This window comes from Dermacentor albipictus, chromosome 1, assembly GCF_038994185.2.
Source record: "Dermacentor albipictus isolate Rhodes 1998 colony chromosome 1, USDA_Dalb.pri_finalv2, whole genome shotgun sequence".
NCBI lineage: Eukaryota > Metazoa > Arthropoda > Arachnida > Ixodida > Ixodidae > Dermacentor > Dermacentor albipictus.
The window spans coordinates 322,515,305-322,536,715 of NC_091821.1; the positions used below are offsets into that span (position 1 = coordinate 322,515,305).

General features: G+C 41.4%; 1 protein-coding gene across 1 annotated transcript; it reads left to right on the forward strand.

Moving 5' to 3' along the window:
- Positions 1-3,627: 3,627 nt before the first annotated feature.
- LOC135919389 (U3 small nucleolar ribonucleoprotein protein MPP10) lies at positions 3,628-20,307 on the forward strand. The gene is made up of 10 exons (XM_065453188.1): positions 3,628-3,890; positions 4,052-4,664; positions 5,034-5,128; positions 7,119-7,203; positions 8,473-8,614; positions 13,894-14,066; positions 17,362-17,514; positions 19,180-19,287; positions 19,642-19,866; positions 20,138-20,307. The coding sequence occupies exons 1-10, from the start codon at positions 3,772-3,774 to the stop codon at positions 20,285-20,287; spliced, it is 1,863 nt and encodes a 620-aa protein (XP_065309260.1). The 5' UTR covers positions 3,628-3,771; the 3' UTR covers positions 20,288-20,307.
- The last annotated feature ends 1,104 nt before the right edge of the window (positions 20,308-21,411 follow it).

Sequence of the window (21,411 nt, forward strand, 5' to 3'; positions counted from 1 at the left end):
TACCACTTAGCGCGAACGCTAGACGAGACCAAAGCGGTAAAGAGAGAGTTATATGCCAAGCACTTTTACTTTGTTTAGTCGTATGGTGCACGAAGATCCGAAATTCCACCATGCTTTGCGTTTTGGGCCAATCAGAGATATGGCGCAATTTGACACGATCAAAAACAACTGAGTCCATATATATGGGGCGTCCAAGAGGAGCATACTTTGCTGACGGAACGCCACTGGAACTGCCCTGTTACTCTACTCTGGCACCTTCTCTTCAGCATGCATGCACTCTAAAGACAGTTTACACGCTCTGTGGTGTATCTTTGTTCCATAACTATAATCGTCATCTATTACGTGCCTTCCTCCCCCCCCCCCTCCCGCCTTCTTTTCTTTTCTTTTTATTTTTTTAACGCTGCGCGCATATCGTACTTCCAGGTTGGTGGCAGTTTATAGCGACGATTCAGTGGTAAGTATACAATACGAGATGAATGCGTTCGCATTACGTCACACCTCGTTGAGGTCCCGGATTCATGATCCGAACCAAGTTCACAACTTTGTAAAGTGTTGTTCAGGAGCTCACTCAACACATGGCCCTGCCTCTTCGAGGAGCGAAGTGCAACTGACGGTCGGCCGGAGCAGACCACCGCCAATTTCACACTTTCTTCCGCTTTGATCCTGGCCACGGCGGCTGCATTCCTATGGGGAAATGATACAAAAATGGCTGTGGCTTAGCTAAGGTTAAGCCCAGGATGCGAAGCATACTAGCCTTTATTTTAGTTGTTGAACCACTGTTTAGCCTGGTGAACTGCTGTTGCTTGGCTATATTTGGTTCGGCTAGACGAAGAAACAACTCATGCGTTACTCTGCTTCGCCTTGTCTTACACCCGCCAAGGGGTGTAAGACAATGGGCTACGGCGCAGCGACTACGCGCCCTGCATTGGACGCGGTGAGCGTCGAGCAACGCAGCGTTCGGCGCGGCAACGAAATGTGCGCCTGAGCAAGCGACGCACGCCTGAGCCTTAGAAACAGCTCGTTTCTAAGGCAACACCGCATTCACTGGAGGCACTTTTGTACCGCTTTGAAGCATCGTACTCGTGGCTCAGTGGTAGCGTCTCCGTCTCACACTCCAGAGACCTTGGTTCGATTCCCACCCAGTCCATCTTGCAAGAGTTGAGCCAAAGCCACCTAGAAAATCAGACTCTGTAGCACGCCGCAACCTTCGCTTCTCATTCCAACGAGCAGCTCTGTCTCCAGGAGGCATCTCACCTCGTGAGTGTCTAGCAGGAGCGACGGCGGAGCTGGGTTGAGCTCTAGTAATATGCTTCGCATAAAAATGGCTGGTTAAGCCCAGGATGCGAAGCATACTAGCCTTTATTTTAACGCGACAGCGTTAAGGAGCTCGTGTCGCAGAAAAGCCGGTGTCGTCGGCGTCGGCTCAGGCGCACATTTCGTTGTCGCGCCGAACGCTGCGTTGCTCGACGCTCACCGCGTCCGATCAAAGCCACCTAGAAAATGTCTAGCAGAGGCAAGCGCAGCTACTTATATACCGCCGCGACGGCGCGAGTTGGAGCCCCGTTTCTCCTCTGTCGTGACGTCACGGTGTCACGTGGTATTGAAGGCGACACCGCCGCGTCTGAGGAGCTGGGTTCTGCTCTCTCAATATGCTTCGCATAAAACGCCCGTGTGCACTGGGTTTAAAGAACCCCACGTATAGCCAGAATAAATCCCCTCTCACTACGGTGTGCCTCAAGTCATTTTGGCACGGCAGCTGAGCATCGGAGTCCCTTTATACTGACGTACGCGGTCGACATGCAAAGTCACATATAATGCTGCTAGCGGAAGATGCAAAGGATTTACATAGAAACTTGCAAATATATGTGACCATGCAGGCTACAAATCTAGGCCTTAATACAGAGAAATTAGGAATTTTGACCTTCAACGAAGAGACCAGTAATGACGCACGTGGTATCAATTGAACAAGTCACACCCATGGTCAACCAGTTAACATAAATACCTGGGTGCATATATAAACTAAGGAAAGACTCACTCAAACACTCTACAAGATAATCTATATAGGAGAAGAGGAATGCAGCAGAATGAAACCTAGAGCGCTTTGTAATAAAAATGAGGTGGTGCGAGGAATTTGGAAAGGAGGCACCAGCGTTAACGTTCGCAAATGACATGTAGGGGTTATTCCACAAGTTGGTAGGCCGGTTGACTTGGCGTCCCACCGCCCGCGGTAAAATGACAGATAAGGAAGTACAGGATGACATATATGGGTTGGACTTCTTTCAGAGAAGTTGGAGAAGCGCAGAATTAGCTCTAAAGAAAGACTCAGAAACGTGAAAGTGAGAGAAACGGACAGTAAATTGGATGCAAAGGACGGAAACGAAAATGATCATGGAAATTTAGAACTATGGCAAGAAAGAAATCGGAAATGAAAATATGTCAAAATATTCGCAACGGACTGCATGCGTGTCTGCTGCAGCAAAATCTGGAGACAATTCAAGGCAACCTAATATAATGCGAAGCTATACGCCGTGTGTTTCAGTGAACATGCACTTTCAATAATAATAATAATAATAATAATAATAATAATAATAATAATAATAATAATAATAATAATAATAATAATAATAATAATAATAATAATAATAATAATAATAATAATAATAATAATAATGCCTGTGGGAGATAGCACACTTCTAGTCCATGAGCTGATCTACTCGAAGAGGCGAATCAACCGCGCACGTTGAGGTTCACCAGGTTTGGCTTCAATCGCGTTGCGGTGTGCTTCCTCCGTGGTTTAGGCCTCAACCCTGCGCGGTCACTGTGCCTTGGTTGCCAAATGCTGTTTTTTTTAAAGTTCTATCATACAAATATAGCACAGAACAGTTGGGCGAGTTGGGCCAAAGAGGCAGCTAGGGACAAAGCCGTGGCACGCCATATGGGAAGAGTGGATCGAGAGCCGCCGGCGTGCGACTGTATCCCCCGAGCCTTGCGCTAAGAACCTAAGAACAAGCCGTAAACACTCGATGCTAATCGATGCCTCTATGCCTCAAGGTAGCGTGAAACAGCAGTAAAAGAAAACCGAGGTGACCGAGGCACGTGGCGCATTCCAGAGAGTGTCCCCTGTCACACGGGCACCTGCAAGCTCCTTTTAACTCCGTCGTCTTTATCTCAAAGGGGATGCACTGTGCCGACACTAAACAAGACAAGGTCGACGTAATTGCGCGTTAAATAATATACGAATAAGATACGAAATGAGTGAATATTGAACATGAAGGAGAGAGAAATGAGAATACAGTGGGGTGCGATCTTGTACGCGTTCCAAAATAGAACAGAGGCGGTTCGTTCTTTTCGTCACGAAATAGGCGGTATGTTCCGTTCCGTTCATCCGATAGCAGACGACACGGAATGATCGACAGCAGATATCACGTCACAACTGACGTCATGGCGTTCGGCAAGGTTCAAACTGACGAATCGTATTTGGCTCGTTGGAACGAACCGCCTCCGTTCTATTTTGGAACGCGTACAAGATCGCACCCCTGATATATAATCAACATTCTATCATCGAATCATGTGAACCACCACGTATGTCGACCTTGTGTTCGTTACACTTGGTTGACCTTTTTTTCTTTTTTTTCTTAGCAATGGTAGAAACGAAGCTGCCTTGCAAGTTTTTCAACTCATCGTCCGTGCATCCGTGCGTCGTCGCGAGCGTGGCATGCATGGTTTAGTTGGGTGCCACATCGACATCGGCATATCTCTGTGAAGAAATAAATGGCGGCGTCCGTGGAAGACGGCATGGGGTCCGCAGCACTGGAACCCGACCAAGTGCATGTGGCCAAGTGCCTCGGAGAATTCGAATCATGCACGAAGAAACCAGAAACATTTCTCGAGTAAGTTTCGGAATGAAATTTGCGTTTACATAGGAGCAGACACTCGAGCGTGAGTGTTCCACATGTCGTGCTTGCGGTTCTCCGTTGATGCGTTCGTCTAGAAGCTCCCTGCTCTAACAAACTCTTATGCTTCTTTCTTTTTTTCTCCTTCCACGCGGTAGAGTCCAGCCGGATATAGCAGAAACAATGAAGAGGTTGACAAAAGAGTTATACGACGTTGTGGACATGTGGGAAAACAAGACAATTTCGCCGCCGAAAACTGAACTGCCGTCACTGGTTGTTGACAACTTCGACGACGAACAGATCTGGCAGCAGCTGGAACTGCGAAACACTCGCCTGGTAAAAGAGTTGATTTCGTCGGTGTCCCGAGTGGCAACGAAGTCTAGCATTAATTTCGGCGTACACTTGGGAACGCAAGAAAGCTCACGGAGACACAAAACGCATGACCCAAATGGAAGTGATAAGTCAAATCTCTCGGACGCCGCTGCGGAAGAGGAAGGTGGTGAAGACGATGATTTCGACTTGTCGGATGAGTCTGAAGGTGAAAAGTCTGAGGAGGAAGTTGATCATGATGGAGGTGACGGTGCGCCCAGTCAAGCACGAGATACACAACCGTCGTCTATTGTCGATGACGTGTTCTTCCGTCTCGCCGACATGGAAGCATTCGCAGATAAAGAAGAAAATGCCGATGCCCGCAGAGGCTATTCAGATGAGGATGATGACATTGACTATTTTGGCGAAGTGCCGTCAGACCAAGATGACCCAGATGAAAAGGTTAGTGCCTGGCTTTTGCACTAACGAGACAACTCGGTGATACCTGTCTTTAGCAAATAGGCATTTGCTACTGGCCACATCAATGCCCAGACTGACTAATTTCTGGAATGCTGTCCTAAGATCAATAATGATTGTGGTGTGAATACCGCATGCAAATGATGCAAATGAATTTCACTAGCTCTACCTTATATATATATATATATATATATATATATATATATATATATATATATATATATATATATATATATATATATATATATATATGAATGAACATAATTCATGCTTACATCAGTGCAGAAACACATCATTGACTCACGTTATCATAGAAAAGCGTGGAAAAATTGCAGCTGTCATGTTTCTGCCCAGGGTGGCCGCAGTGCTACGTATAATGACTTTTTTGATCCCCCTGCCTCCATGCCTGACAGCAAAAATGCTGTGAAGAATTACAAGACTACCACTTGGTAAGTTAATTTAGTGCTTTGCATGCCTTGCAAACAGTAATTAAATTGTGTGTATGTTCCTATTCATTTCATTGACCCCTTCTGTAAGAGCGAGCTGCTGTGCAGTGCCTCAGCCTCACTTTTCTAGTTTGGGCACCGGGCTGTATGCAGAGAAGCTGGTGCATCCTAACAGTGGTTCTCCTGTGTAGCATATGGAGACAGCATATGATATCACTGCTTTCGCTAACTGCTGCACCAGCACAGCATACGGATCTGCTTTCACTGGTGTCATGCGCCAGCTCGCAGTGCTCTTGAAATTTTAATGGCCTTTGCTATGTGATGCTGGTATATGCGCAAGCCACATGCTTGCACATTCAGGTTGCTTCTGGCTGCACAAACACTGCAAAAATGCAACATGAAAAATTATTTAGGTAAAGATATTTTGATGTTCATTTTCTCCCATGTATGAAAACAAAAAGTGTGTTCATTAAGCTTCCTAGCTTAAGTTCCTAGCTTAAGTTCCTAGCTTCTTAATGTATTTGATGCCAGCGATGTGCTTCCCTAGAGGTGGCTCATGATAGCGATAAGCAGACACAGCCGCAGCAAACCCGGCTAAATGCTATGTTCGTTTGTGCGTGAAACACTTTGAGCACTGCTATCATGACGTGCAAGTGGGCATGCCATGTGGTGTTTTTTTGTGTTTTGTGGGCATCCACAATAAGCTGAAGAACACTAATACCTAATAGATAGAAAGATAGAAACTGTTTATTCGGACATTTTGCAAACTGCTCTGCATCTTTCTAATAAGAATTCTTTCCCTAGCTTTGTTGCTTCAAAACTTGGTTAATTAATCTTGACTAATTATCTCATTTCACAAAATACAAAATAGCTTGACACACTACATAAAAAAGTGAGCAAAATGCATCTGGTCGCGTCATCTTGGAGTGCATCGGCATATCTTTAAGCTCTGGCTTAATTTAGCTGAAACACCCTGTATATATATAACAAGAAGGGAAAGTGATGGGCTCTGTTTTTTATAATTGTCACTATGCTTGAAAGCATTCAGAACCGTGCAGCGCGCTTTATCCTGTCTAATTATTCACGTCATTCTAGCGTAACATCCATGAAACAAACATTAGATCTACCTGACCTTTCACTACGTCGCAAGCATTCTCGCCTTTGTCTTTTTCATAAAATATACTACCTCAATCCTTTCCTGAAAGAAAATCTCTTCGCCAGACCCAGTTACATTTCATCTCGCATCGATCATCAATACAAAGTTGAAGTGCCAACTTGCCGCACTAATTTATACCATTCTTCATTCTTACCAAGAACCGCCACTGCATGGAACCGCCTTCCCGCCTCCTTAGTCACCATTTGTGACAGCACCAATTTCAAGCTTGCTGTTCAAAGTGCCTTATAGTTCCCTCATTATTTTTTATTTTCGTTCTGCAAATAATGTACTCCACCACTCCTTTCTGTTGTGCCTGCCGGCCTTGAAAGTATGTACAATAAATAAATAAATAAATATATAAAGCCAACAGACAATGAAGCCAAGGCAAAGAGTACATACATACATATATATATATATATATATATATATATATATATATATATATATATATATATATATATATATATATATATATATATATATATATATATATATATATGAGTTATATATATATAACTCATATATATATATATATATATATATATATATATATATATATATATATATATATATATATATATATATATATATATATATATATATATATATATATATATATATATATATATATAGAGTTATATATATATATATATATATATATATATATATATATATATATATATATATATATATATATATATATATATATATATATATATATATATATATATATATATATATATATATATATATATATATATTGGTTATAGCAAATGTGTTTCGTCAAATTGCTATGTGACATTGACAGTCTGACTATGTGAATGTGAAAATGTGTAGGACAAATGGACACAAGGACATTCACCAAAGCAGCACAGCAGAAGAAGATGTGCAGAAGTCATCTTTTGAGCAAAGCCAAGAATTTGTGAGTTGTGTTTCTGCATGCATGTCATTTGTTTGAGTTTGAGTCACTGCCTGTACATTTGATAGCTCAATAACTATTAGAGGAGGGGTGCGAATTGACACATACACAGACGAAAAAGACAAAGCGGTAGTTCTGTCTCCTTCGTTTGTGTATGTGTCAATTTGCGCTCCTCTCCTAACAGCTATGCATCACTAACTAGCCTAACAAGAAGTACTCCTATGATAGCAAAATGTATCATCTCTAGTTGAAGAACAGCAGGGAACTTTTGTTCCTTGCAACTGCAAAATCAAAGTGCGTGTAGTATGACCAAACAAAACTTTAAGCGTTAATGTTGTGATAGCAGTTTTTAGTGATAGAGTCACTTGTGGTGTATGTCAGAAAATAATGTTATCTAATGGCATAAACGAGAAAAAGGGGGAACCAAGAGGCCCGATTTTTTATTAATCACAACCATATGAAGCCAAGGAAAGCATAGGGGATATTATTTGTAGTTTTAATTGAAGTGTAGAAATGATAAGCTAAAGGGAAATGAGAGTAGATGAAAAAACTACTCGCTGCCGGTGAGTGCCGAACCTACACTTCTGCATTATGCGTGCGTTGCACTACCAATTGTACTACAGTGGTGGCTGCTTCCATGGCCACATTCTTGGGTATTTGTGTTTGTGTACAGTATCTAATTTGGGGAGTGTTAGCCATTGCCACTCATTGCCATGGCTGCAGGCATGGAACATCCTTTTTGACCAATATCATCATGTGCTAGTGATTTTTACGAGCAGGCAGCTGGCCAATAAACCCTCGTATAATACCTGAAGGCATCAAACATGCCAGAGTTGAGATCCTCACTATGCATTGAATGAGAAGAAGAACGAAGGGGCCGAATTTTTTTTTCACACCCAGATGAAGGCAAAAGCAGCGAAGGAAAGTACAAGGGAAATTATTTGTAGTTTCAGTTGAAGTGTAGGAATGATAAGCGAAAGGGAAATGAAAGTTTGCCACAGGTTTTGTTTAGACAGACAGTAGGCATTCGTTCCTAGTTACTCGTTTTTTTTTTAGCCCACTATGACATTCACCTACCTTGCCTGCCCTTGATTTACATAGATATCTACGCTCCCCTGATGTTCATTTAGGAATGTTTCTCCAACTGGCTGAGCAATTAATTTTAGGACTTCTGCTTACTGAGTACTAGCCTGAAAGCAGTTCAACACTAGAATTGTCCATGACTGTTGCTGTTGTTGACCTGTCCACTTGAATGCTTCTCTACCCTTACAGATAAAGAAAAAGATCAAGCAGTTTGAGGAACGAAACCTGGAGCCACGACCATGGAGACTCCAGGGAGAGGTGGAAGCTACTAATAGACCTGAGAACAGCCTGCTGCAGGAGCACATCCAGTTTGACCACGCCACTAGGCAGCGTGAGTATGCAGAGGCTTTGTTAATTTGTCATGCTTCTGTTAATTAATCGAGGGAGCTTGATTTTATTGGAGACAGTGCAAAAGTGCACCTGTCAAGACTATTACATAAAAAAGTACCAACATGACATCTTTATTTGTCATTGTTTTCGTGCTAAATCAAAGCCCAGACACACTAAACCTTAGATTAAATACTGCCAAGCATTCCAACCCACCAAATAATGTACTGTAACATTTGTTTCAATGAAAAGTTTTGGCTTTGGTATCCAGGTGATAAAGTGGCTTGTCCTGTTCAGTTTCAGTTCATTATTCTTTAAATACAATGAATGGGTGAGAGACAATATACAGCCGAGGGTCCCAAAGTAAAAGACTGCAATGGGACCCTCGATTAATAATAACAATTGATGGATGTATTAAAGATAAGCAAGCTAAGTAAAAGAAACAAACACAATTGCAAAAAATACAACATAGAAAAATTGCATTAACGAAAACAAATTGTCTGTATACAAGCCTATAGTGCATAAAAAAGGAACTGTCAATACATACAAATGGCAAATGTAGTGTAATGAATGACGTAAACTTAGTTATACATATAAAAAAGATTAAGGGCATGACTAAATGCATGAAAGGTTAAAGATTTAATGGTGTTGGGTAAACCATTCCACAGTTTTATAGCAGCGAATGATGTCGTTTTTCCATAGTTAGAATGAACCATAGGCAGTAGGAAATTGGAGTTACGTGCAAACCTGGTATTATTATTATTGATGAGGTACCTGGAATCAATGAATTCATATGAAAGCTGTTTAGTAAGTAATTTATAAAACATAATTATTAGATGATAGTTGAACAAGTTTGTTACAACAAGGACGTTATTTTCATGAAGTAATAGAGTAGAACTCGTGAAAAACCTGCCATTAGTGATAATGTGTATTGCTTGGTTTTGTAAGTGCTGAATAGACAAGATATTACAGTGATAGGTGTTCCCCCAGGAAACAGTGCTGCTATTAGTGTGACTGTGAATGAAAGCAAAGTATAATGCTAATAATGCGTCTTTGGAGAAATATGCTCTTGATTTGATTAATGCTCTAATACCGAAGGTACACTTTTGCTTAATGAAGGCAATGTATTGAGAATCTAATGTGATGCCCAAAAATGATACACAGTCGGAAACAGGAATGTGATGACCATCTAGGAAAGCCAGGCAGTATTCTTTGGCTAGATCGGAAAATCATGAATGGAGTTTTTGAAGGATTGATAATTAAATGATTGGAAGGACACCATGCAACAATATGGTCAAGCTCATTGTTTAGTTTAAGGATTAAGGTTGTTAAAGAATTGTCATGCAACGAGATAGTAGTATCGTCTGCGTATAGTACACAATGTGCCGATTTAAGACACGTGGGTAAATCATTAATATAAACGGAGAACAGTAAGGGACCTTGTATGGAGCCTTGTGGTACACCTTGGTTAATAACTTTAATCAGAATAAGCACCTCCAAAAAAAAAAAAAAACTCTGTTCTCTATCATGTACGTAACTTTTTAGAAATTTTACTACTGGACCGGTAATTCCCAGGGCTTCTAGCTTAGTAAAAAGTACGTTATGATTAATCGTATCAAAAGCTTTAGAGTGAAGTCCAAAAGTACTGAACCAATGAAGTTACCCATATCAATTGAGTGACAGATGTAGTCAGTTAGGGATATTAAAACTAAGTTAGTCGAACTGCTGGCGCGAAGACCAAATTGAGAAGATTGCAACAAATTAAATTTTTTAAAGTAAATATTTAGGCACTTACAAAATAACTTCTCAACAACTATACTGATCGACGAGAGAATAGAAATAGGACGATAGTTAAGCACCTCCATTTTATCACCTTTATTATGCACAGGAATAATCTTAGCCCTTTTAAGCGAAGTGGGAAAAATACCACATTTAAAAATATTATTAATTATAATACAAAGTGTATCAAAAATAAGTGGTGCAACAAGTTTTAGATGAAATACAGAAATGTTATCTAAGCCAGGGATAATATAATTTAGAGCTAATGCCACGGAACATACCTCAGCTGCAGTTATTGGAAAGGTAAAAAAAAGAATGATTGCAGTGATAAATGGCATAAGTAGTAGTCATATGACGAATGGTGTATATGTTATAGAAGTAGTCACTGGAACTATTTGCTATGCTAGAAGAATCAGTATGAGTTTTATTGTTGTAATCTATTATGCGAAGCATATTACGAGGGCTCAACCCAGCTCCTCAGGCGCGGCGGTGACCATGAAATCACGTGACACCGTGACGTCACGACAGAGGAGAAGTGGCTTTGGCTCAACTCTTGCAAGACGGGCTGGGTGGGAATCGAACCAGGGTCTCCGGAGTGTGGGACGGAGACGCTACCACTGAGCCACGAGTACAACGCTTCAAAGCGGTACAAAAGCGCCTCTAGTGAATGCGGTGTTGCCTTAGAAACGCGCTGTTTCTAAGGCGTGCGTCTCTTGCTCAGGCGCACATTTCGTTGCCGCGCCGAACGCTGCTTTGCTCGACGCTCACCGCGTCCAATGCGGGGTGCGTAGTCGCTGCCCTGTAGCCCATTGTCTTACACCCCTTGGCGGGTCGACGGGAACGCTGTCGCGTTCCACTCTTGAAGGCGAAGAAGTAATGCATGAGTTGTTTCTTCGTCTAGCCGAACCAAATATAGCCAAGCAACAGCAGTTCACCAGGCTAAACAGTGGTTCAACAACTAAAATAAAGGCTAGTATGCTTCGCATCCTGGGCTTAACCTTACCTAAGCCACAGCCATTTTTTTTATCAGCAGTATTACCGGACTTAGGTAAGTTCATGAACACATTAAGAAGTTGCCATTGTGTTGGGGGATTGTTCTTGTGTTTTTCAAGTTCAATTTCATAACAGTGTCATTTAGACTTCTTTAGCAAGTTATTCAGAATGTTACAATAATATTTATAGTGTGCCGTTAAGCATACATTAAAAGGTTTCTTTTTAGTCTTTCTTTATGGGTTTTCCTTTGTCCTCATACTAGTCAGTAAACCTTTCGTTACCTAAGGGTGACGTGGAAACAATATGTTTCCTGCATATGACGGTAGTTGGGTTAGCGCAAACAGCTTTTAGAAAGATGGAACAAAAATTTTCAAGAGATTGATCGGGATCATGCAGGGAGTTAATTACAGACAAATCAGTATTTGTTGTAATGTTAACAAAACTATCTCGGTCAAAATTGGAAGAAAAGTAGCAAGGCTTGGACTGAGGTATTTCGGCCTGAAAGGAGATGAATATTGGAAAATTTTCTGTGATCTGAGTATGAAACCAGAGTTTGGAGTTGGCGTGATGTTAGTTAGAGCATAGTCAAGAAGCATGTTGGTACCATGAGTAGAACACCTAGTAGGAGAGGTAATGATTCCAGTCCGAAACGAGCAAAACAGTCTGTATAAGCTGTTGCACTTCTGTTGTCGACGTCAAGTAAGTTGATGTTAATATCACCGACAATTAACTTGCTTACTTTCAAGATAAATATTTTTCAAAACCATGGAGAGTTCACCCAGAAAATCAGGGATAGATGAAAAAGGGGAGTGGTATACACAACCAAAAATAAAACTACACAACCAAGGATAAAAACTGAATTTCTGCAATCACTTCTGCTGCCACACGTGTGTAGAGCCAGAAGAAACACTTGTGCAAATTTTTTACTCAGCAACATCATTGTACCTAGCCTTACAGTTACACAAAATTAGCAAATTATGTTCTGTGCTATGAAATCATGGCAATTTATATGATGGTAGATCCTTCTAGAAGTGCCTTTTATGAACCTGCATTTAGACTTCAAAGGGTCATTTACTCAGTACTATGTTGACCGAAAAGGCCGTGACTCCACACCTTATTTCTGGTTCATTTATTAGATGATATCAGTGGACTAAAGGCATTTCCACATCTTTAAGTTCTTGTAATAGTGTAAGAACGTACAGTGCTAGTTTTGTCACACAGAAATTTTTGAAGGTTATTTGTACAACTAGCACAATAGAAGTGTGGCATCAGCTGGAATGAGTTATGTTCAGCAATTATAATGTCGTTTTACAGATTAGACACACAGCTTCCCACCTAACTTGCTCTAGATGCGTCATTTGTGTTACTGAGGCTTTTAGCAGCAATCTGGCTACTGCCATTCCTGTCAATACAGTGACCTGCATTTTTTCTTTCAAAGATTTTAAAACGATTTAGCACTTACATATTCTTTAATTTTCCTCAAATTTTACAGCAAGCTTGCACTTTATGGTCTTGGTTGTTCAATACATGGCACTCTTACCTGCCTGGTTTATTAAAGGGATGCTATGGAGAAGTTAAATCAATTTAAAGTGATGAAGTATTATATGAAAAATCGCTTGTTGTTAATTTCGTGGTAAGAGCTTGATTATTAGAAGAGAAAATGAAGGTTGAAGTTGTATTTCTAGGATTTCATGCTGGTACCTCAGCACTAGCATGTTGAAGTGATACAGTAGGTTTCAAATTATGTTCTCAGATTTGGGCCATTTTGGCACACTAAAATTCTCCACTAAACTTGTTTAAGTTCAGTCTTATACTTTCTTGGAATAGAATGCAGTCCACTTTTGCCATTAAACATTTAACTGGACCCGAGCAGGCATTGTCAAAATCTACGCCATCACGGCAAGCTGGTGCAGGAACTTCAAGGTGGCGGTGCCACTCGTCTTTAATTTTTAACATTTTCTGGCTTGCTAAGCCGTCTATTGGGGTACGAGTGGCATTTCTATACTGTATAACTTCAATTTATTAAAATAGCTCAACTGATTTTTCTCTCTAATGTCCCTTTAAGCAAAATGTGTGACTTTGCGTTCATGTGCACCTTTTTTCTGCACTCCCGTGATTTACAGAAACCAAGCTTGAAGGCTGCACTTTGTCGTACTGCAGATGCCAGAAATGACAAGGTAGCATCATAGCCATCATGTTTAGGACACCACTCACTGCAACGGGCGCAGTGAAAGGCAAATTCAAGTTTTTCTTTCTTTCTTTCTTTTTGTTTTTCTTTCTTTATAGAAGCCGGGCAAGTAATAGTGCTGAGTGTTATGTTGAATGATCTGGACCATGCAGTGCAAGCTTGCTGCGAAATTTGAGCAAAATAATAGCTTAGGCAAGCATGAAATCTTTTTTTTAGAGATTCTTAGAAGGGGAAAATACAGGTCACCTTATTCAGTGCAACCAAAATGTTGCGTCTTGTGGGCAGGCAATGAATATGAACTGCTGTTGGTGCTTTGTTTGCAGCCGTTGCCATCACAGATGAGACCACAAAGTGCCTAGAAGATGTGATAGTTCAGAGGATACGTGACAAAGCCTGGGATGATGTTGAGCGAAAGACAAGACCAACGGAGGAACCGTTTGAGCTACGCCGACGGGTCACGCTGGACCAGGAGAAAAGCAAGCTCAGCTTAGCGGAGGTATGCATTTATATTGAGCGAAAAGGTTTCATTGAAATGCACACTTTTTTGCCTGTCTTCTAGGAGATCAATGTCTGCTTTAACACCACAACCAAGCCCAAACGCCATTCCACATGAAGGAAAATTGGAACTAGTTTACCTGCATTTCTGGCTGTAGAGAGCAGTACATTCAAATAAGAACAATGAAATTTTTCTGGATAAATATAATTAGTATAGTAGTTAATTAGCATAGTCTTTTTTCGTTAATTCGACCCTGATGGCACCGATGAACTTGATCGAAGTGTCTGGTGTGTTGAATGAAGCAAGAATCAGAAATATGCTGCGCAATGCTATTTTTATACTCTGCTTTCACTCTCTCTCAGTTTTCTCTCCCCCAGCTCGGCGAAGCTGTGGACGTAAAGAGAAACCCAGCGAGGTTCCAACAGCTCCACTGTAAAAAACGTCAGAACACAATGCTGATTCATTTGGCAGTATTTGCCTGGTTCTAACATGCCCCGCAATAAAACGTGCGCCCGCTCTCTCTGCGTGCACTGTAGTAGAAACTATCGTAGAGATGGCATTAAAGCTCCTAACAAAGTAGAAATATAATGCGCACCCGATATTCTAGCAAAAAAAGAAAGGGCAAGGGTCTAATATGTGTTGCACCGTGGCTGCCAGTTTTCTAAAGTCGGCTTTGCCTCAATACGTTTGTGTTATGCGGTAAAGCATGCAAATGTCTCTAAGGTGGTCTTGGTTTCATGTCCAATTCCACTGCGCAGTGATTTTCGGCTCAATTTTCTTGAAAAACAAAACGCACAAGTTAGAATCGGGTAAATACCAGACATTGCGAGCTGCGGTTATTGCTTGAAACTCTTCCTAGGGCAGGCAGGAGATGGGTGTTTTCAACGGGAGATGACTTGTGTTCAATGCATTCACTGTCCCCTAAGTTCTGCCGAGACCAACGCCACTGCTAAAGGGGTCACTATTAGGATCGTCACTATAGCGGTCAGGTGCATGGGTACTGAATAGTCAAGTTTGAATTATCTGGCGAAGGTAAATTTTAGGATCGAAATAACTAAGGTTTGGGCCCATAGAAATGCATGGCGCTGGCTGGGACATTGTTCAAGATCAAATTAAACGAAAGATCAAATAAACCAGAGTCGAAGTAACGGACCTCGCCTGTACTGTGAAAGCTCGTTAATGCATGCCTGGAGGGAGCGTGGCATAACTACGCACTAAATTATAGTATGAAATAAATGCCAAGTACAAATTTGCGTCTCCTAACGAGTGTAGCTGCTACTGGCAAATAAATGGGATGCTGCAGTAAATGTTTGCTAGAATATACCCTATGAGGTTTTTTTTCTTCTTTTCTTTCCTTTCTTTTTTCCAATGCGGCTGAAACAACTGCAGATCTCTTGCACAGTCCTGCAATAGTGCATAGGCGATACACCGTGGTGGTCATACCAAAGGAGCATTTTGAAACTTTGACAGAGAACACAGTGACAGAAATGGCGGCTGTGCAGACGACTTCTTTGGCTTTCCCCAATCATAAGTTAGCATTTGTACAGTTATCTGCTACTGAGCAGAACCAGTTCTGTTTCATTGAAACGCGGTACCTGACGCTGCATGGTGCCGATAGTCCTGTGCTGTTTGTTTGCAGTACGCCACGTGCACGCATGCCAGGATGGTTGCTGGGACAGTATTGTTGGGCAATCGCTTTTGGAGGTAGTTTCACTTTCGCAAGATTTTTTCGGCACTGCATGTGTCCATGTTTTCAGCCGATGATGTCATAGGCACTGTGCCATGCTTGCTGTCTACGCACAGTGCCAAGAGTGCTCTCGGCTGTATACTTCGGCACGCACAGTTCCGAGTCTCCCAAATATTGCAAAAGTTAAACTGTCCGAAAATGATCTCCCAAGTGCCAAGAATACCACTCCTGTATACCACCACCACGTGTGCATGGTTGCAAGCACTCTGTGCCTGTGCCTCATGTATCTGTGTTGTGAGGTTTCTTCACGCCTGCGCCACACCTGGCCATGCATGAGTTCGGTGCATATCTGTTAAGCCTACTTGCCAACTGCGGGCTGCTTTCGTTGCTGCTAGCGACATGCGCTTGAAGTGGCCCCGCTTGAAGAGGCCGCAGAGAATGGCAGCGTTCTAGGGTTATAGCCTATTAGAAGTGTGCCATAGGCTTAGAACGGTGTTATGCACTGCGCCACATACACTGCTGAGCAGATAGTTGAAGATGCTTATCGTGATAAGATTGGCGGGGACACGTCATACAGGCGTTTCAGTTGGTGGTTATCTTCCTTGCTCAGGCCGCCACCACACTTCCATGCATTTCCAAAGCTTGTCTGTATAGGCATCACCGCACTCGTGCTGCAGTGGGAATCATCTGTCGACTGGTCTCTGTGATTCTCGAAAACACAGGAGCTCTTTTGCAGCACAGCGTGGCGTTGGCTTCCCTGTGAGTTGAGGTGGCGCAGTTAACCTTTATGTCACAAAAAAATCACTGTGGTATGCACTAACCAGTAATTATATGATAAGCTACTGCGTCTTAAGCAGTCAGCCAATACATTAGGCTCTATGGATACTGTATCGAGCTGTGTATTTTAAACGGGTGCGTATTACGTAACGAGGTTTTACTGAAATTGGTTTCTTGAACTACCCGCAACTGAAAACTTCCTCTAACATATAAAAAAAAACCTGCTATAAGCTTTAAATCATAGTTAGGAGATGTCAAATTGAGCACATCAAAAATTATACTTCAGGTTATGTGAGGGTAATCATGGTTGCAGGAAATAAACCAGTAAAATTAGCTTATTTACTTATTTTGTACAATGCAACCATTCTTTAGAACTATCACTGGGGTAGGTTCACAGATTAGGAAAAGTAAGTTTTGGCAAGAGAAAAAAAAATGTGGGATTCAAAATATAGGGCAAAGACAGCACACTGTTACATTAAACAATTCTTTTAGTGGTAATGGCCATGTATTGCCTGTGTTGTAGTTGTATGAGAGAGTGATACAGGGTCAGTCAAATAAGAAATGTAGAAGTTTTAGAGAACTCATTGCATTATGATTGAGAAAGATGAGACTCAAATTTGCTACATTATAATGTGGTGACAAGTTTGGGTCATAGTGGTGTGAAATGAAATGATCAGCAACTTGCATATGTTTCGTGCCCCCGTTTCTTTACCTTACTGTCGTGCTGCATGTGCAAAGAAATGTGCGTGTGAGCTTTGAACTCTTGTAAATTATACTTGCAGTGCCAAACCTGTCCTAATGCACATTTGGTGTCGTGTTTTATACCACTAGGTTTATGAGCAACAGTTCCTTGAGAAACAAAAGACTGTGGATGATGATGCACCTCCCAAGGAGAATCCTGCACATGTTGAGATTCGAACAGCCATGCGGGACTTGTTCACGAAACTGGATGCATTGTCCAACTTCCACATGATGCCAAAGCCTGTAAGTTCGAAGTAGTTAGCCTCACATTGTCATTTTTTAAATACGTAAATTTGGTGTGCACCGAAAAATTAGGCCACTGTGCCTAATCCATCTTTATGCACAGCATCAAAAAGAAAATAATTTTTAAGCAACTGTTTTTGCGCCTTCATTCACACAGGAAATAGTGTGCCTGACCTGAACTAACCACAAACACATTGAAAAATTAGTCTTGCTGATTGTACCCCCCCTTCGTGGAAACTTCACAGAATTGTGAAAGAGAGAGAGAGAATACTTGCAAATTCTACTGCGTGTTACTTGTGGAGATGCACTGCTCTGTATAGTTAAACAGCATGCCAAAAGCATTACAGCATGTTTGAACATTTTAATGGTAATTGGCCAGTCATTTAGCTTTTTCTTGGAATAAAACATATTGCTAGACACACAATGTATAGCACAGTCCCCTCTTAAACGAAACATGCAGTTCAACCTTAGTTCAAAGATTGCAGCCGAGATCCAAAATGAAGCTATACAGTAAGTGCTCGTATCCACGTGTGCCTCCCTGCTGCTTCATTACAAGGCACCCGTTGTGGTAGCTTAGCGGCTATGGTGTTGTGCTGCTAAGCTCGAGGTCGCGGGATCAAATCCCGGCTGCAGCAGCCGCATTTCCATAGGGGTAGAAAACAAAAATGCCCATTTTCCGTGCATTGGAGGCACATCAAAAATTGATCTGGAGAATTAATCCGGAGCCCCCCACTATGGCATTCCTTATAATCAAATTGTGGTTTTGGCATGTAAAACCTCAGAATTCAGTTCGTTACAAGACTTTCTTTTGCAATAACATTGAACTAGTGCTGCTGTTATTTTCACTGAGTTACCATTTAGGTGTTTCTAAGTGGAGCATGCCGTGCATATTATTTGACACATTGAATACCTTGTTAGCATTATTGTGACACACATTTGCCTGTTGAACAAGTCTGATATAAGATGTTAATTTTGCACGTCATTTTGCTTACTTTGTTTTGTAGTATCTCAGTTTCAGCACTGATGCAGAAATCACTTTGTGCAGCTGTGTCACTAACATTTGCACTTGTATGGTTTTCATCAAGCAAGTGGTGCAGTGTATGATTGTGATGCAAGTGAAACACACTATTTACTGTCACATCTGAAATCGCGTTCTTGAGTTAACCTGTCTTTCACCTTCCAGTTTGTTAGCTGTGAATTGCTGCTTGCTGTGAGTGGTTAGCACACGAACGCATGTAATGAACTGAAAAGGCACAGTATATGGGAGGTCAAACTGCATTTCGCTAATGTGTTCAGCGTTGGCTCTTCGGCAGTATTCATGTTTGGATTTCTTGTGAGGAAAAGGAAATCGTTATCCACCTTAGTCTGACAGAGCTACAGAGAAAACACATATGTGTTTCTCGGAAACCAAGCTTTGCAGAAGGGTTTTGTCCTGGTCTAAGGCCAATTCCCAGGACCAGCACTTTTCTGGGGTGGTCACTCTGACAATTTTTTTTTTCCTTTCATGAAACTTCCTCCCCATTGCAGATTTACTCAGAACTGAATCACCATATTTGTAGTTAAAATTTGACACATCCCTTAGTATGGGCTGTCATTGTGCCTAACTTATTTTATGCGCAACAAAGAAGAATGTCTAAAATTGTCTTCCTTCCCTCATTCACACAGGTTTCGGCTGAGGTGAAGGTGGTGAGCAACCTTCCATCACTGAGTGTTGAAGAGGTGACCCCAGTAGGTGTGAGTGATGCTTCACTTCTGGCACCTCAGGAGGTCAAGGTGAGAAACTTGGCCAAATTTGCATTCTGGTGTTCCTGCCTATTGGCCAAGTGTTTAAATTTGCAACTGTACCGAGTGCTTCACAGCTAAACCATTTTTCAAGTACAGTACTAGCATTTACTGAGTTCCTAAACTATAATAATTGAACTAATGTGTGCATACTACTGGTCATCTCAATATTATGCCATATCAATAGTGCTGGGTGTTTAAGGTTGATTAAATGACACTGTTTGTTTGTTCTGTAGTGTCCTTCAGTTTTTGCTCATCTTTCATTCTTTATGCGCCCTTGTTTACTATTTGGTACTTTCTGTACTCCTTTGTTGTTTGTTTATGCAATAAAAATAATGATTGCAGACCAAGCCAAAGGGAGAGATGGTTGCCAAGGGGGAGAGGACCCGCACTCAGAAGCTGAGAGAACGAAGACTAAAGAAGGCTCTTCAGAAACGCCGAGCCTCCAAGGCAGCTAATAAGGCTGGCAAAGTCACTGAAGACAAGAAGAAAGTGATAAAAGCGACAAACACTGAACTTGCCAAGCCTGTCAAAGGCACGAAAACAGCAAAGGGTGCTAAAGCTTCCAAGGTATGTCTGCTGTACTTTTGGGTGCATTTGTATTTTCCCCTGGACATGATATGGCTACTTTCCTCTGGGCTAGGCTACTAAAACAAAATCTGGAAGGGCAGCGATTATGTACTAAGGGTGTGAAATAGTGTTGCTATACTAAGCAGTGTCAGGTTTGTGTTCTTAGTTTATGTTGTATCTCATCACAATTTAAACCATGTGCCTGTGTTTCTTCATGATGTTGTTAGGCATCGCAGTGACTGTTTTCATTGATTGTTGTCTTGTTTTTCAGGGAAAAAGTGACAAGTGGGCAGAGAAAAGCCTTTCTTCATCCAAAAAGTTCTTCGAACGGCTTCAGGATCAGGTCACCTCAGCGGTGGCACCAGCGAAGAAAAAAGCAAGAATGAAAGATGCTGTTGTTGCTGCTAACTTTAAGTTGTAAATACATGTTTATAATATTCACCGTCATGCCTGTATTCAATTTGCTTCAAGCATTTTGCTGTATATAATAAAACTAAATGGCCATAAACATTTTATAATCGTGAGATATAGTAAATATGTCTGCTTTATATCAGTCAGAGCACCTTTTTACACAATTTCTTTATCTTTTTGACCTGACAAAGGCTACAAGGTGCAAAAATTTATTACAAAGACAAACTTGGGTGACTGCAACATTAGAGTTTGTGAGATCTATTTTCATCCAATGCTGTAGGTGTGCCATAGTTCTTGCACTTTTGTAAGTTTGTAACAAATACCACTGCCAAAGGGCATCACTAGTAGTAGAAGTTGTGCCATATGCAAACAAAATAAATATAGTTTGAGATCTTTTCTAACGTAGTACAACGAGAAGAAACTGTGTGCCTGTGCAGACCTTGAAGATTAGCTACATGCTTATGCTTACAAACTAGGTGACCATACTGAACAACAAACTGCATAAAAGCACAATTCTCAATTGCTGTGCAGTTGTAGTGACATACTGTGATGTATAAGTGCAATAATAGTGCATTTGCATCAAAATTCAGCTATGCTGTAGTTTGAACATTAAAAGCATGTAGATTAAACGATGATTTTAGTGCTTTTTTCTTTTTCTGGATGTTTCACTCCACTGCAACTGAGGTTGGAAATGTTTTGAATTGATGGCAGGGAACATTTTCTTCTCCCTGTAATCTAGTGGATGAGACGCCTTGAAGAGAAATTAGCGTCAGTGAGGCTTATTACACTCAAAAGTACCATAAGTTGGGTGAGTTAGTATTCATAATTGGAAAGTTTCAAGTGGTGCGAAAAAGCGCTGACGGAGGGGCAGAGAAACAGACAGTTAGTGCAGTGCTCGTATTGTCTGTTTTTCTGCCCCTCTCTCTGTTTTTTCATGTTGCTTGCAAGTTGACGACCGAGTTGCACTCACTAATCCATGCCACTTTCCACGTAACTGTGCGTAGCGGAGGACACAGGTACCTGAACAGTGTGTGTGTCTGTATGCCCATCCACCTAATTTATTGCTGCAGCCTGAGGACCAAGTGCTCCCCACCTTCGCGTTCACAGAATGCATCACACTCATTGTGTGGGTGG

Excerpts from the sequence above, each read along its gene's own strand:
- LOC135919389 (XM_065453188.1), top strand. The coding sequence starts at position 3,772 with ATGGCGGCGTCCGTGGAAGACGGCATGGGGTCCGCAGCACTGGAACCC. Across the intron at positions 17,515-19,179 it reads TCCACATGATGCCAAAGCCT|GTTTCGGCTGAGGTGAAGGT; the intron begins GTAAGTTCGAAG and ends TCATTCACACAG. Across the intron at positions 19,867-20,137 it reads AGGGTGCTAAAGCTTCCAAG|GGAAAAAGTGACAAGTGGGC; the intron begins GTATGTCTGCTG and ends CTTGTTTTTCAG.